Source organism: Pimephales promelas, chromosome 15, assembly GCF_988280905.1.
Source record: "Pimephales promelas chromosome 15, fPimPro1.hap1.1, whole genome shotgun sequence".
NCBI classification, from domain to species: domain Eukaryota; kingdom Metazoa; phylum Chordata; class Actinopteri; order Cypriniformes; family Leuciscidae; genus Pimephales; species Pimephales promelas.
This window is the reverse complement of record NC_142783.1, coordinates 6573273-6591560: the sequence shown is the minus strand read 5'-3', so window position 1 is coordinate 6591560 and position 18288 is coordinate 6573273. Positions and strand designations below refer to the sequence as shown.

The 18288-nt window shown below is 37.2% G+C and overlaps 1 protein-coding gene across 5 annotated transcripts in view; it reads right to left on the bottom strand.

Moving 5' to 3' along the window:
• ralgapa2 (Ral GTPase activating protein catalytic subunit alpha 2) overlaps positions 1 to 18288 on the bottom strand; it is a 244784-nt gene that overhangs the window by 203694 nt on the left and 22802 nt on the right. For all 5 annotated transcript variants that reach the window (XM_039651126.2, XM_039651128.2, XM_039651129.2 and 2 more), the window contains exons 2-3: positions 13873 to 13983; positions 4653 to 4702 (exon numbers count right to left, since the gene is read on the bottom strand). In XM_039651126.2, the coding sequence (XP_039507060.2) occupies positions 4653 to 4702; positions 13873 to 13983 (161 nt within the window). The remainder of the gene's footprint in view (positions 1 to 4652; positions 4703 to 13872; positions 13984 to 18288) is intronic.

Sequence of the window (18288 nt, the reverse complement as noted above, 5' to 3'; positions counted from 1 at the left end):
CAGTGTTTCCCCTAAAATTATTTTGGGGGGCAGACCACCCCTCTCAAAATCTTTAATTTATACAGTGAAATATGCAATGCTATTTTACATTTGATTATTTTATTCAAGTTCTGTACCTGAAAACTAATGTCAGCCCTACCTGAAAAACCTGAAAAGTGACAGAAGTCCTTTTTTTTCCCTGAACATAGCCAGAGACAATTTATAGCACGTACAAGCCGTACTCGAAACCATGAACCTAAAACCGCGATACAAACCAAACCGTGAGAAATTTGAACCATTACAACCCTAGTCTAAAATTTGGCAACATGGGCTCTGCCTGTTGTTTCACAATCGAAGAAAATGACACAACTACTGAGACCACAGCAATAACGTCCATGTTGATGACTACTTGTGCACAGAGGTCAGAAGAAAGACACAACTCTAGTTTAAAAGAGTACAAAGACATTTTTTGCAGTCATCCACAGACACTGGACAAAAATGAAAAAAAAAACTTTATGATACTATTGCTGAAACTGAGCTGAAACATGATATATAGGTTCTGATAGTTTCCCTATTAAAGTATTGTATATACAGTATGATCTATTCATTTTGCCTACATACACAATATTAGCTCTGGGGTGTAGCCAAGATGGCCACCAAGTGAACCAACTTGCCTTAAAGAGTAGAAAGACTGAAATATTAAAGGGATACAATTCTGTCTTCATTTTCTCAGAACAAAATATCTTCCTTTGTGTTCAGCAGAAGAAAGGAACTCATACAGGTTTGTAATAACTTGAGGGTGAGTAAATGATGACAGAATTGTCATTTTTGGGTGGAGTATCCCTTTAAGGCAGTGGTTCTCAACCCGTGGCCCGTCACAAGCAGATGCGGCCCATGATGCTGACCACGTTAAAAAAAATATATATATATATATGTATATATATATATATATATATATATATATATATATATATATATATATATATATTAATAACTTACAGTTTTAAAATTATTATTTTATTATTGTTTTCATTATTATACACAAAATATCCACCTGGATCTCAGGAAAGAGCTTTCAAGTAGGGATGTCCCGATACCACTTTTTCACTTCCGATACCGATACCGATGCCGCAGCTTTGGCTTTTGCCGATACGGATATTAATCCGATATTTTTATTTTATTTTTAAACTAATAAAAAATATAGCAATTTTCTCAATTAGCCCCTTAAAATATACCTCCAGTGTATATATATATATATATATATATATATATAAGAAAATACAGGTACTTCAGTACTTGAAGCTAGCTATATTTTCCAACAGGTTTAAAGTTAAAACAATTTAAACAGCAGCATTCTACATTGTAAATACCAGTACAGTTTTTTTTAAAGCAAGTAGAATTTCTATAATTGTGTGTTAAACTCATTATCACTCTGGTGTGTGTTAAACACAATCTACATACAGCTTCATAATAAAGATAAACAACAAATCCCCAAAATATATGATCATAATCAATGACAAAAAATGCTATTATAAACTAGATTAGTGAATAATAAATATTGCTCTTTGTATTGTTGTAAAATAAATTCATGAAAAACAATATAACAAAAATTAAAAAGATAATTATTTTAGATATAGCCAAAGACTACTAAAAAATTGAGACATGTTTTAAGTTTTTAGCACAGCTATTTAATGAGGCAGCAACATTAATAATTATTATTGTTAATAAGCTTTAATTGCGTCACTGCATTATGATATGAATGACTCCAACACAGTGCGGCACAAAGCGCTTATGCGCTTCCGAGCGCAGAATGATGCGCTTGAAACTACGTGGAGTAACAGCACGCAGCCGAGTATGCATGCACACTATGGTATGCAAGCTGCGCGTCGAGTCCGCTTTGAAAAGTTCAAAGCATAAAGGAAATACATATTGATGGACAGTGTGTTAAACAGTATCTATCTATGCAATAGTTTATCGAGCCTTTTCTTTAAACAGTTTTAAATTTCAGTTACTGTGCGCGTGAAGAACAATAGTGCTCTGATTCTAGTGTTGTGATCTAACCGACAGCGTCCGACACATGGTAGAAAGTAACACGATTAAGTTACAGCAAGATAATGTTGTTTTATGCGAAAATATAGACCCTAATCTACAGATAAAGTATAATAGTATAAACACTGAATCATCTTGAAGATAGTTTCATCATTGACTGTAACCGAACGCGACGCGCTGTTTGAGTGCTGAATGGAGAATGACTGACAGCCGCGAGAGGAAAACGTTTACGTGATCCTGAATTTAATGACTTGTATATTAATTTCTCTCTTACATAATGGCTTCAGAACACTTATAATAGAGTGCACGAAAACGTCATGGTACTTTAGAATGTTTTTGTGCCTTCTGTGGGGCTTAACAATAACATAATAGTATACGCACAATATCGGATTTGGATCGGCCTCGTCTGATCGATACCCGATCCCGCAAAAATGGCTGGATCGGAGCCGATACCGATCCTGAGTATCGGATCGGGACATCCCTACTTTCAGGATAACTAGTCTTGAAAAAAATGCCATTGTTGAACACAATACAATGCGAGAATACAGAATACAAGGCAAACCATTCAGTGATGGAGAGCTAGTTAAGAACTGTTTTCTGGAATCACAATGTCTGTTTGATGACCTGATAGTGATGACCGAGATAATTCGCAGGATAAAAAGTTTGCAGCTCAGCAATGACACAGTCACTCGTCGAATTTCTGAAATGTCTGACAATTTGACAGAACAACTAAAAACTAAGATAGCCACTGCTTCAGCACTCAGTTTGGCTGCGGATGAATCGACAGACATCAGAGATGTTGCTCAGCTTTGCATCTGGGTGAGATGTGTGTATTCAGAGACTTTTAAGGTTACAGAAGATTGGCATTGAAATCGCTACATGAATGAACAAAAGGGGCGAGGACATTCATAGAGTACTTGTCCCGGAATCCTCAGTTTCTCCATCACAACTGACAGTGCGCTCTCAATGACGGGAAAACACAAGGGTCTCGTAGCTGAAATGCGAAAAATCTCATTTGTATTGTGCATTAACAAGCACTACGCAGCAAGTTAGTTGATGGATACTTCGTGGAGGTTATGTGGTCAAGGTGTGGTCAACTTCATTCGAGTGCAGCCTCTAATGCACCGCCATTTTATTACGTTGTTGGGTGAACTGGACAGTGGTTACGGAGACCTCATTCTGCACAGTGAAGTGAAATGGCTAAGTCATGGAAAAGTCTTGCATCGCTTTCTGGCTGTACTCCCCGAAATAGTAAACTTTCTTAATGACATCGGCGAGGGAGAAAGATTTCCAGTCTTGAGAGACAATAAGTGGAAAACAAACGTTGCTTTTCTTTCAGACGTCACAGCTCACCTAAACAAGCTGAACTTACAACTTCAAGGTGACGAAAAACATGACGGCTGTGTTGAGTTTCAAAATGAAGCTAGGGCTGTACACGGCACAACTCAAAGATGATGATTTAACTCACTTTCCACTTCTGAATGACGTGTGTGAGGGTGTACTGGACATACAACAAAAAGAACGATTTGTTACAACGGTCAGTCAAATGCAGGAGAAATTCACCTCTCATTTTCTGATTTTCAGAGATTAAAATCTGCAGGACATTTCATTAGAGAGCCATTGACTTTCCCTGTGGAAAAAAATCAAGGACTTGGCTGCAACTTTCGGTTTGTCCCGCCGCGCACTCGAAGATGAACTGATGGATGTTCAGGCAAGAGGACACAGTCATACCGCTCAACAGTCATCTTCAGTTACAGAAAAGTGGCGAAACATCTCTGGACAAACCTCAGATTATAAAGTTCAAAAGTGCTTTCCATATTTGGGTCAACAGGCACGACTGCCTTTTCTATGCACCACCATTTTATATTGTAATCATTATGAACTGGTAATAACTTATGTAATGAGATCATTGTTTCTGCCAAAATGAATACATGATATTAGCTAACTACAGGATTTGTATTAGAACTGTACGTTTTTTACGTATGGGCATTAATTTGACACAGTCACCTATTGTGTTGGGAGACCACACTGTAGTTGCCGCCACCATATGGAAAGAAGCGTAAATGGATGGAGAAGCATAGTTTACTGTAAAGCTACATCTTAGTTTTGCTTACCTTGGCGAAAGCCTAGTATAAATCAGCAGTGTTAAGTGTTAACATCTACTCTTGTGTAATGGAAATCTTGTAACAGAAATTCTAAATTGTAATGTAGAAACATTCACATACAAATAAATGTGAATTATTCTGATTAAACACATTAAAGGTATTTCCCCAGGGTGACCTTTCAAGTCAACTTCTGTTTATGCAACGCAAACTCTCTTCTCACACCGAGACACTATTTTTCCTAAAAAAAGAAAAAAGAAAGACTGTTCACCTCCCTGAGCAATGAAACCAGAGAATGCCCTGCCTGCCTATTTGTATTGCAAACTAGAGTCTACTTTTCAGACACGCGGGAAAAACACAGGGAGGACGGCACCTCCAGGAAAAGCAGGAGAGAGAGTGGAAAAACCAGAAAACCAGCATCTATGCAAAACCTCCTTAGAGCTGGAAAACATCAACAGAGATACTCAACAGCAACAAACAACCCTGAACACTAATGAAGTGCAAGCTGAAGGAAAGACTTACTTCAAAAATAAAGAGGATGGAGTCCAGCTCCTCCCGTTGAGATTTGTTCCCTGAAAGAAAAGCAAGAGAATTAGTTGTGTAATTACAGATTCACAACATGTTGACCTTCAATGAATTAGGGATTGGCATGAGTAGTGACAGTGGCACAGATGATCTTGAAAACGATGATCGTGTAATAATAAATTAGGGATTTTTTGCAAGTCGACATTTATATGGTGAAAGTCGAGTCAACGTCGACTAATGACATCATTAAAGAGTAACTAAACACTTAACCAACTTTTTTTAGTTAATGATCTGTAAGAATGGATCTTTATTAATACAGTCATTGATTCGAGTAACTTTTTTGGCATTTGTTTATAAAGTGTTCAATTTCTACAATATATGGTGTAAAAACATCTTAGTGCTGCCCTCTTCAGGTTGAACGGTGGCTACTGCAGTTGAATTTTCCTATTGGATGTTTGCGGTAGTACGTGACACAGCGGTTGTTGGTGACGTAGGCAAGTTCCATACAAAGAGATGCATCTCAGGTGCACGCCCCCCTCCGCTGGGCTCTGCCCACTTTTCCAGCATTTTTCAAATATTGCCAGTGGGTGGAGTCAGGCTCTGACCAGGGGTTTAGTTACCCTTTAATGAACAAATAAACCTGAACCTCGAGCAAAGACTTGAACACGGGTTGCCTTGTGTACTTGGCTTGGGCGGTATTATCGTATAATACTTTCATATTTTTTAATAATATGATGTTTTTCTATGTATGTTGATTTTATGAAAAGGGAACTTCATGAGATGAATAAGATAAGATCATAAAATGCGCAATATCGGAAAACATTAGGAATGGGTCAGTCAGACATGATTATGACCACTTATTACGTTTTGTTTTGTAGAAATCCTTTCTTTAAAACGAATTTCGTTTTGAATAAATTGCATCTTCATTTAAATTTTTTTTCATCAACGAATTGCCTGGATTAATTCATAAAATCTTTTTATCGACTTCTCCTCTGCATTTAATACCATTCAGCCCTTCTTGTTGGCTGAGAAACTTCAGTCTATTTTTAATTTGAATTCTAACTTAATTGGCTGGATACTGGATTTTTTGTCAAATAGGTCGCAGTGTGTTAGGGTAAATGGTGTCTTATCTTCAAAAGCCCTTACCTCCACTGGCTCTCCTCAGGGCTGTGTCCTTTCTCCTCTGCTTTTTATTTTATATACAAATGACTGTAGGAGTAAGTATGATAATAGGCACTATGTAAAATTTTCAGATGATACCGTTATAGTGAGTCTTCTAAATAATGAGGAGGATGGGCATGGCCCTGTTGTTGATGATTTTATTGCATGGTGTGAAACCTTTTACCTGTCTATTAATGTCTCCAAGACAAAGGATATGATAATCGATTTTCGTAGATCACAGAATAATGTCTCACAAACTGTTATCCAGAACATGAATGTTGAGAAAGTAGATGAATACAAATATCTAGGAACCATCATTGACAACAAACTATCTTTTGAGAGCAACACAGTTGCTGTCTGTAAAAAGGTCCAACAGAGACTTTTCTTCCTGAGGAAGATGAAGACATTCAGTGTATGTAAGACTCTGATGACTCTGTTTTACCAGTGCTTTATTCAATCAGTCTTGACTCTGTGTATTGTGGTGTGGTATGGTGGCCTTTCAACGATCAATAAGCATAAGCTAGCAAGGCTGGTTAATGTTGCGTCTAAGGTGGTTGGGGTACAGCTACCACAGCTGCAAAAGATATACAATAAACGGGTCCGGGGTAAGGCTAATCAAATTTTAAATTACTCCGATCACCCACTTTTTGGGGAGTTTAATTTGCTCCCCTCAAGTCGCCGTTTTAGGCTACCCATGCTAAGAACCAGACGTGCTAGGGATTCTTTTATTCCTGTGGCTATAAGGAACCTGAATTCACTAGAGTGATATCTTATGAATTTTTATGGTACATGCTTATTTATCAGTATTTATTTTTGTCATTATGTATAAGATATACTGATCTGTGTATTGCATTGTGTTTGTTTTGGTCATTTGATTCTGGGGAAGGAGTGTCTCTATTGATTAATTGATTGACTAATTTGATGTGTGGATGTCTTGTGTCGTGTTTTTAATGTTGTTGGCATCTAGTGGTGCTTTTATTTCTTGTTTTTTTAGATCCTGCTGCAGAGTAAATTTCCTTTCTAAGGATAAATAAAGTGAAAGTGAAGTGAAAAGCAACTATAGTGATCAGGACACGCGCCGGCGCATGACTGGAGCGCGACTCATACATGAACTGAACCTCGCATATAAGAAACAAGATCTGAGAAGTGTTAGTGTATATATATAGTAAGCTTGAAATGTCTATACTTTTAAACAAAACAAACAATCTAAAAAAAATGGGCTGCTCTCTGCTTATGTTTAGGCTAATTCATATGAAGTGTGCATTACTCTTTATTCGCGTTCACTACCGCGAAGATGCTAGTTTGCATCATCAATGCAATCTTTATCTTTGCAGCAACTGACATAGAAAACACTAGTTTATTAATAAATATTTTTATCTCGGCTCGCTTCGCCGAGTGGACAGAGCTCGTGGCGCGTGATCTTCAGAAATGTGCTCCCCTCTCTAGAGGAAATATCAGCACTCTGCTCACATTCTCTGGTGTGAGACAATGTGCATCTCCTGTTTTCTAATAGTTGATTGACAGCTTTTAGATGCATTATTGGAACCGACACTCTCTGGTTGAACGTGTCATCATGTATGATGCCGTCTGAGCCTTATCTCGTAATTTTTAATTAGTCACGCAGTAATACCGTGTACCGCGGTAAAATAGGGAGGAGGTTTGACGGTATGAAAATTTGGATACCGCCCATTGTGTACAGCTATGATATGACACACCAGTTTGTTGTCCTTATAATATCTTATTTTAATCAGTTCATTTGTTTTTGGGTTGTTATATTTCTCCCAGAATTCAGCTTGTTCTAAATCAGATACAGATAAAGCAGCAAACAGTGAAGATTACATTTTTACAAATGCAATAGTGAGTGAGTGATTACATGTCAATTCGTTCTACCTGGCAGCGTCTCTCCACTAATAGTGAAGCTGCGAGTTTAGTTTTTAAGAAATATAGAACTTTTCAGTTTCTAAGCTATTTTATTGATACATCACAGAACAGTTTTGACAATACATTTCTGGGGCCGTATTCATAAAGAATTTTAAGGCTAAAAGTAGCTCCTAACTGTACGTTCACACCGCCGCCGACACAGCACACAACACAGCTATGGCGATTATTGGCTTCTCTTCCATTTTCTCTTGGTAGGAACGAAACTTTACATTGTATGTTTCTCTGGAATCAGCCAGCGTGAAGGCCGTCTATATGTCGATTGGTTGCTGGCGTTTTGCCGCTGCTTGCCAGCTCATTACCATAAAGTTGAGCTTCTTTCAACTTTCTGATTGACGCTCGAAACGCCCAAAACGCAAAGCCGATGGATTTGACACTCCTTGCAGCTGAGACAAGCCACTTCCATTGAAAATGAATGACTTCCGGCCACTTTGGACACTCAAGTCGGCAGCGGTGTGAACGTACAGTTACTGGCGAACTTAGGAGCAACTCCTAAAAATAATGGGCGTGTCTGCTAACTTTAGGACTCCTAATTTTTTTGTCACTAAGAGTAATTCACGAAGCATTTTAGCCCAAAAAGTAGCACCCAAGTCTGGGACAGCTTAAAAGAAGTCGAGAGGACTCCTAACTCACTAAGACCTATTCACAAAGGATTGTAGCACATATTAGCACCTCTCGCAGTCGTCCGCTTGTCGTTTTGCTTGATATCTTAGTGCCGAATTTCCCTTTTATTATGTTTTTTTTTTCTTCTTTTTTCTAACACCAACTGGGTCAGCAGCAGTAACTGATCCTGCGCCCAGTTGGGCTTTCTTTTCCGTTTTGGCGAGTTCATAATCAACCGTCACTCAACTAATACATTACTTCAATAGGAGCAATATTTCCTCGCTTTAGTAGTCTAGTTAGGCTAATAGGATGTCAGTTAACCAAGCAGTGTCAATGCAAATGTTTTTCATTATTAGGCAAGTGGTGGTTTTCATAGGGGTATTAGGATACCTTCATTTAATTCATGACTTTTCTCTCTCTGCCTTTTTAGTATTACACTTCACTGGGGCCTGCACAAACATGTCATTATTAGGGCTGGGCAAAAAAATCGATTTTTCGATTAATCGTTTTTTAAAATGTGGTCGATTCAAAATCGATTCTTAACGGCCACGAATCGATTTTTTCCATATAAAGGGCTCGCGGACGCGGTGCTGCATCTTCTCGTCTCTCTGCACTAGGCAAGCGCTAAGCGCTGCAGCTGTCGATACACACACGCGTTTAGGAGTCGGGACACGACGGAATATTCACTTAACAATCGGGCCAGCATTGCATCGTGACCTATGATCGTAACTAACATTTATAATTTATTTGCTCAAGCAATGTTAAACCATCCCGTGCTCGCGCACTCTCAGAGATTTCTTTCACTGCGTGCACAGCCTAAATCCGCCTCACAAACAGCTCGCCAGAAACAAAAGTTTTATCCCTGGATTATATCGCTTTAACAGTTAAAACACGCGACATTATGTCAAAACTCTGGTCCTGGTGAGTAACCTCGTAAAGACAGTCGGTAATGTCTTAAATTAGCATTAAACGCGTGTGACAGAAAGTTAATGAAACAGTAATGGATTCGCGCACTAGTTCTTAAAGTGAACGCAGCCATTTGTGTCAGTCATTAATTCTGTTGTCATAACAACAAAATATAGTATTAATTGTAAGCAATCAGAATTAATAGCCTTTGTATTTAATTCAGTCTGGACTAAAAAGACTATCCAGTGTTATTTTACATTGGATTACTTTATTCAGTTTCTGTAGTATTTCTGACATACCCAAAAAACTACCCCAAAATGTCTCTTAATTTTTGTCTTTATTGTGCTACTTTTTTCAATTTAATTCAAAGATTGAAATCAAGCATACATACATAAACTCTTAACAAAAAAATACATTAACATTTAGGTAAGATCAATGTAAAAAATGTATAAATATTTATATATTCATCTATCTTAAACATAAAATAACATGATACTGTTTGATCAAGCTGTGCGACTGTTCTGTGCGACTGTGCGACTCTTTTTTTGCATATTGCATCAAAATCCTGTCTAGTCTTTGTATGCATTTAGTGTACCTAAAATAAAAAGTGTTTTATATATAGGTTTATGGCTCTTAATTTTCTTGTATTAATTAACCACTAGTAAACTTATGTCCACTGTTCTTTTTTATAAATTATAAATATAGGATTTTTATTACATCTTCATTATAGTTGAATCGAGAATCAAATCAGGAATCGAGAATCGAAAATCGAATCGAGAATCGAAATCGAATCGAACTGAGAGCTTGCGAATCGAAATCGAATCGAAATTGAAATGTGAATCGATACCCAGCCCTAGTCATTATATATGCATTTTGATGACTGTACTATTATTATTTTGTGTAGGACACAGACATATTTAGATGTCGTAATTCCATGATTTGTTGCTGTGTTATGTTCCGCATGATGGCCGTCATCTAACAACCAATCACGTGATCATTGCGAGGAAGCTCGTGCATGAGAATAGACGTCATCCATAGCAACGAAGACTCACTCTGAGTTTAGGAGTTGTCATTTTTCCTTACTAAGAGTAGGTATGAAAGGCATTGTGAATAACTTTTAAGAGAAAACTCCTAGATAAAATATTTTACAAGCACTCCTAAAATTCTTTGTGAATACGGCCTCTGAGCTACTGAATGATTCTGTTCGCACGCGATCTGCACATGATGTGCGAGCAACTGTGTGTTACAATATAGTACCTATTCGTTTACAATGGCAGGTAACTTACAGGTCCAATAAAGCCTAGTTCACACTACGTGATTTTAAGCCCGATTTAAGCCCGATTTGCAAATCGTTGAGTCGCCGACAAGTCAGGGTGTTATCGCGTGCAAATCGCGGGCGATTAGCGGACGATCAACGCTCGCCAATCCGTTAGTGTGAAAGAGCCAACAACGCATCAAAGACAGCTCACAGACACCTCGCAGACAGGTCACCGAGCTCAGAAAAATATCTAGCATGCTAGATATCTCGAGCAGTCGCGCGACTCAATCTCAGTGATGTCATGAGTACAGCCAATCATAGCAACGCATGGGTTGAGGACACCAGGTAAATCTTACTTTTTCTTTTTTGCATTTTTTTTCTCAGAGCAGATCGTCGAGCAAACAGTGTGCAGCACTAGTTTCTGTCTGACGTCCATATTCGCGTGTTGTGTTCTTCTCTGCAGTTTCGCGTCATTTCTGGTTCGTTTTATTGCGTGGTTTTTCGTTACAAAACATGGTTTCTAGACCAGATAGAATCGTGTTGTTGTCAACTCGTTATTTGTTTGATTATTTTCAGGATGTAGACCGTACTATAGTACTGAAACAGCTCTCATTGAGTCACAAATGATATGCTCTTATCATCCGATCGTGGTTGCATCTCTATGTAGTGCGTTGTTAACTCGTGTAGTGAGTTACCTCCTGTTGTGGATCAATCACGTTGTGTTGTGTGGTGTGAACAGCTAACAACTTGAACACTCATGATTTCACTGAGAGCAAGTCATGTAGTGTGAACTGCACAGTTCAGCCCGACATTTTAAAATCATGTAGTGTAAACTAGGCATAAGCTGTTTAAACGTGCATTCTTCCGATCAATTTTGGGCATCCAGAAGGTTCAAACATATGAAATGCATGAAATGGTGCAATGCTCTGCACAAGGAATAAAAACAACTAATATTGTGTGAAAACTGAATGGAGATTATCGAACTATCATACAATTTGTGAGTAATTTACAAGCACAAGAGAACTCGGTCAGATAAAAGCTTATTAAGGAAAGTTTGAGTCAAAAAAGGATAAAATGATTGTATGTCTAAAGTTGAATTTCAGCCACCTTTAACCAAAGCTTACAAAGAGAAACAATAAGTGCAATAAGTCTTGCCGTGTAAATGCAAAAAAAGCTGCTCTGCTCAACATTTTCTATGTAATGTGTTACTGTTCATTTTATAACTAACTTTTCAAATCAGTTACTCATTGAGTTTGTATATGGAAATGTACAGATTTTTTTTTTATATAAACTAGTTCTGAACACTTTTTTTTATGATCTGTCCTGCGATATCTGATCTGTGTGTGTGGATGACCGTGTTCATCCGCCGCCATTTTTGACCCAGGAAAAAGAGTTAAGGTTAGGAGTTTGTTCATCTTGAGGGTGATACTCAATCTTAAGCTCTTAAGAAGGTTAATGTAGTTATTACTATTACTGCATATCAGCAAATCTGCGTTCCAAGATTTGAATTCCTGTCCAAAAAGTTACTAAGTTAAAAACTGCTCAGCTGAATCACCACTCTCCTCAGGGAAGGTGTACGTTTCAAACAAATACTTTTGCTGTAGAATTGTGTTTCAGCATGAAAGACAGGTGACCTTCACTGAATACAGTGCAGAAAAAACACTTCGATCAGAGATGGGATTCAACAGAAACAAAAGCCTCATTAACTTCACACGAGGGGGCATACGGCGAAGCAGGGCTGGTACGTCCAGCTGAGAAAGTGTTGGACTGAATCTTTTTTTTTTTTTTTCCTGGAAGGATCATGCATTATTCAAAAGCTCTTTTTCAAAATGTTTATCCAAGCAAGCTATCTACTAATGTACCATGAAACTGAAAAAGCAGTATATAGTATGTGACTGATGGGGAATGTGCTACAACAGAAGCACAATATATATCAAGACCATATCAGTCATTAGCTGATTGATGATTTCTCGTTTTAAAAATCAGCAACGGGAGACATTGCATATTTATCAGCAGATATTAGATAGTTAACCGTAGAATACAACAAAATTTTGATTTAGATCACTTTTGCAGTCATTAAGTAAAGGGATATTAGACATTCCATTATTTTTTTTTAGGAATTTTATGCATGTGCATTGAAACACATGGACTTGATTCATTTGCACACAAGAGCTTGATTCATTTAGATTTTTGGAAATATTTCAAGTATAATTGTTCTTAAGAAAAGAAAAAGTTCTCTCAGCTAATTCTGTAAACTATAGACCAAGGGCAGCCTAGAGGGTTATTAACACATCTCAAGACACATGAAAATAGGTTTCCATCCAAAGCTAAAAAAGGTTTCGAGCATCGAAATGTTTACAGATATAGTTGATGGAAATGCCAATTATCAATAATTTTTTTTGCAAACGTTGACAATCTTTTTCTGTTTAACTTTAGTGCATAAATTCTAGGTTGATACTTTAAATATCGCGAAAAAACGATTTAGAAACACCTTTGACCGCATATTCAAAGTTACATTAAATATTGTTGCTATATGACCAAACATTACACTGCACTGCCACCTTTTTATGAACCCTAAATTTTTGCATAGGCAACATGACAAATGAGCTGCCCTGTGTCCAAATGGGCATCATCACATAAAGGTTAGGCCTACATGCAGTCCTGTCAGACCAGCAGTCCCACTTCAGCATGATCTTCTGATTTACTAATATGTCCTAAGTAATAGGCTTATTATTTGTGAAAATATTAAGCAGTAAACTGGCAAATTCCAATTGTAATATTACTCTGCCTTTAAAAAAAAAAAGATGCAAAAAAAAACATATTTTTTTAGGGATGATGTCATTACGCACACCATTTTGTCAAGCCAATTGGTTAAGGTTAAGGTTAAGGTTACTTTATTGTCCCCGGAGGGCAATTATTTGTACAGCCAGCAGAAAAAACACAAGGCACAACACGCAACATTACCACAAGGCATAAAACACACAGTCCCCAAAAATACATAGAAAAATAAATAAATAAATAAATAAAATAAATAAATAAATAAATAAATTAAATAGAAGTACATTAAAACAGTTCTGGTAGTTTATTTAATATTGAGATTGAAGTCGGGATAAAAGAGTTCCTATATCTGTTTAACCTGCATTTGGGCATGGAGTACCTACGACCTGAGGGGAGTAGCTTAAGCTTAAATTGGATGGAAACAGGCCAGAGACCGCTAAATTTTGACAAAAAAATATTTTTTTTAAGGCATATACACTTTGCCGATAACAAAACAGTGCAAAAAGTGGATGTAAACTTGGCTAATGACTCAGCCATTGCATTTTAAGCTCAAGAACGCAGACAATGTCTTACCTTTTTGCTTTAAGTTGCTTTCCAGTGTAATGAAATTTTCATAGAAGATAAAATAAATCTGTGAGCAGTTGGTTTCAAAGAATAGCCTCAGTTCATTCCTGTCAATAATATCTGTGGAGAAAATAATCAAAAATAAAGAATTAGACAAAATCACAAAATAACACACAAGAAGTCCAGATGACACTGCAGTTATATATGATATGATTAAACACTGACCAAAACATTTAAAGACATGCATATAAATGTTGACTGTTAGTATATTTCATTCAGACACAAAAGCTTTCATGAGATCGTAAAATCAACTGGTTCAGACTATGGCTGTCGCGGTTTGAGTTTGTTTTGTCGTGTTTCTTGCTTGTTTGTACTTGCTTCTGGTTTGATAAGTTCTGTTCCCTCAGTTCCTCTCACTTGTTAGTTAGTTACAGATTTGATTAGAGCCCCTAGTTCAGGTGCGTCTAGTTAGTTTCTCCCTTTTTTTCTGTATAAATAAGCCCTCTGTTTCAGTTAGTCCCCTGTCTTGTTGCACTGAAGGTTGTTTGTTTCTTACTCCCGTGTATCCCTGTAAGTTATATCTGCTACAGCCAGTCCATCACAATGGCTGTGCTTCAAAAACATAGACTGTATTTTTGGTAGAGTACCTAGTGATCTGCAAATGACACCAAAAATGTGAGAATAGATAATAATAAAGTCAATGCAACATACAAGCAATCTGAACATAAATTGTGCTCACCTTCAAAGGAGTAAAATAGTCATAGCATTAAACAGACACCACCAGGGTTTAACCTTTTTCAATCACCACCGGCTAATTTGGCTATGGCTACTACATTTTTAAGTTACCGGCCATTTTGAACTACTAGCCCCCCCAAAAATAGGGGGGAGAAATATACTATACTGTAAAAACTAAAACCGTATTTTTTACGGTAAAAAAACGACAGCTGTGGTTGCCAGAACCTTACCGCCTAATACGGTAGCAACGTTATTGGTTTTACAGACTTAACTTAAAATTTACACTAATAAACCGTATTTCATTTATCTGATATAATGTTAATTTACCAACACATTGAAGTTTTGATATCCGTTTTATACCATTGTAATACACTAACAATCAACAATCATCACAACAGTAATGAGAGTCACATGATCAATCACAGCTCATCACAAGCAGCTCTGCCACAAGAAAGTTAATACTTATATAAAAAAGCTTCAGTGTCATTCACACAAACATTAAATAAACACCATCATGGTAACACACATGAAACAAAAAAAAAGCAATAAACATTAATTTAACAACATTAAATGTAACATAAAACCCTAATGTACATAACTGATTAGAAAAAAACAAAACAAGAAAACTATGAGGAAACAGTTATTTAAACAAAAATTCATAACATGTGAAGTAAGTGTCACACAGGGAATTATGTGATAGTCAATTTACGTTTTTTCACTGTAAATTATACAATGAGTTGTTCTTTTTCACTTCCAAAAACTGTAATTTTAACAGTATTTTACAGTAAAATTACATTAAATGTACCATGAGATCTATCACAGTTATATACCGTATATAGTACGGGAAACGTTAAAATCATGATTATGTCATGATTATGTTTATGTTAGGATGTAACTTATTTTATTTACTAGATCTATTGACTAACGTCACTCATCCCACTACTACCATAGTGTATATACACATTTCCAGACACGTTCAGTACAGTAATGTCACTTCCTACAATCTAAACACTGAAACTCTTCAGTCTAGTTCACTAACCGTGTTCGTTTTCATATTATACATTCACCTATGTTGACATTGCTAATTGTGAAAGATAAGGGCTAAATGCAGTTTATTGTAACATTATGATCATGGTACGAGCTCAGAGCATTAGTTCAACGTCAAGCTGATAAAAGTAGGCTATAATTATAACTGCAGTGGGAGTTTACATGAGTTTCCAGCATGTTGAGTGATGCTTTCACCGTTGCGTTGAAAGTGTCCGTGTGGCAGGTAGTGAATGCTCGCTCTTGAGATCGAGCATGCTCAAGCACACGAGCGCGAGCGCTCTTGTTGCATTCTGAAACATCACCACTAGAGGCTGCTAAAAACCGCATAGAGCATCTTTAATAATGTTTGAATTTCATTTTAGTTGGCCAAGTATGTTTTACTGTGGTATCGATCGACATTGGAATTGAGAATTGTGACATTTTGCTCGTATCCGAAATTTGGTGTCACAAACCTATTTATTACAATACATGGGTCAAAAACAACTTTTTTTGTGGTGGGCCCAGTAAACGTTTGCAGAGCATGTAAAAAATTAAACCAAGAAAAATAATACTAATAACAACAACAACAAAAATGGATTTAGAAAAAAATCTTTAGCGTTGAGAATTGCTCTTTCCTGTTTCCTAAACAAAACCATTAAAGCAGTCCAAAGCACCTCTAGGGGAAACTGGCATTTGCAACCAATGTGTAGTAGCGGCACTGGCCTGATTTTTAATAGCAGTAGGGACAGATGATAGATGATGACAAGGAATGGATTTGATGGCTGAAATAATATTTTGCCTGGAGCCAAACTGATAGAGCTGTGGGAACACCCATTTGACAAATGTGGATGTAGTCATTGCACAGGGCCAGTGGTGCTTACACACTCTATTTTAGGTAACTGCCCTACCGAATATTAAAAATTTCTGAGAAAAAAAAAAATGAAAATCTAAATGTAAATGACATCTCTGGCACTGAAATTACCATAAAAAGCTATAAAAGCTGAAACACGGTGATGGGTGGGCTAGCCCAGGGAAAAGCCACATCTGATTAAGGCAAGTAGACATCAAATAATGACAAGATGTAAAATCAGGATGGACTACTTTAAATCTGTCATTAGACTGGATCTACAGGCCAAAGAGTAACTACTTGCACTTTATAATTTGGCACTGGAAGATGAATTTAAACTTTTCTGCCCTTCTCCGCACACACACTTTGTCTGTGTATGTGATTCAGAGAGAGAGAGAGAGAGAGAGAGCATGTTGGGGAAATATATTGAATATTTATAATAAATTCACATAGATTTAGCTGGTAATATTAAGCTTACTTAATTTTATATTTACAACATGTTTTTGCAGTGTTAAGCTTTGTCGCCTATCAAAGACACGATCTGTTTAGCATGTGAGCACAATGGTCATCAGATCCACTCAATACTGCTCAAAACAGCAGAGTTTTTGTTCAGCACGAGTTCTGCACACTCGTCACTAATAAACACAAGGGCAATACGAGATTCACTGCACAGCTTCATTGATCATAACAAGGGTTTTTGCAAGAGCGCAGTGTGTGGATGACGTGTTGGTCTGCCAGCACTGAAGACCATTTCTGACCCAGAAATTATTATTGTTTTTGGTATTATTGTTGTTTAATGACGTTCTGAAACTAATTTTATCCTGAAAATAATGTAATAAATAGCTTCAGAGTTATTGAAATGGTTATATAACTCCTTTCGGGTTGAATGGTGCATTAGGCTACTCTTTATTCGTGTTTTCATACCATGAAGATGCCAGTTTGCATCGTCAATGCAATCTTTATCTTTGCAGCAACTGACATAGAAAACACTAGTTTATTAATAAATAATTTTATCTCGGCTCCACTCGGCTCGCGTCGAGAGCTCGTGGCGCGTGATCTTCAGAAATGCGCTGCCCTCTCTAGAGGAAATATCACCACTCTGCTCACTTTCTCTGGTGTGAGACAATGTGCATCTCCTGTTTTCTAATAGTTGATTGACAGCTTTTAGATGCATTATTGGAACCGACACTCTCTGGTTGAACGTGTCATCATGTGTGATGCCGTCTGAGCCTTATCTCGTGATTTTTAATTAGTCACGCGGTAATACCGTATACCGCGGTAAAATAGGGAGGAGGTTTGACGGTATGAAAATTTGGATACCGCCCATGCCTAGCATGTGCACACCACTTCTGTATTTAAATCTACCCAACTTTGTCAGTTATTTGTTAGTCAGTTATAAGTTAACAGACATGTGTGTGTGTGTTTTGCAGTGTCCATTCTTGGAGCATACGTTCTGCTCGTGTGAGGCACGCTGCATCCCTCGCGCTGTTCTGTAGTTTATTAAAAGTTTATTCATTCTGAACGTGTCGCGTCTCGCCTGTCTATCTATATTGCACCATATAGAGATTCCGAATATTCGCTTAGAATATTCGATGTTGCTCAAAAAATGGTATTCGGACCAGCCCTACACGTCACGCTCTGTGTGAGTGGTATTTACGACAGTAATGTTAAAAACAAGTACTCCACAGCGACTCTAGGGTCGCTGTTTGACAGAAACGTGATTCCTGCCTGGTGTCCCTTTAAATAGAAAAGATTTAGCATTTTCTAATCTGTTTTATTTACAACTTGTGTATCTCAACAGTGAATTGCAAGTTTTG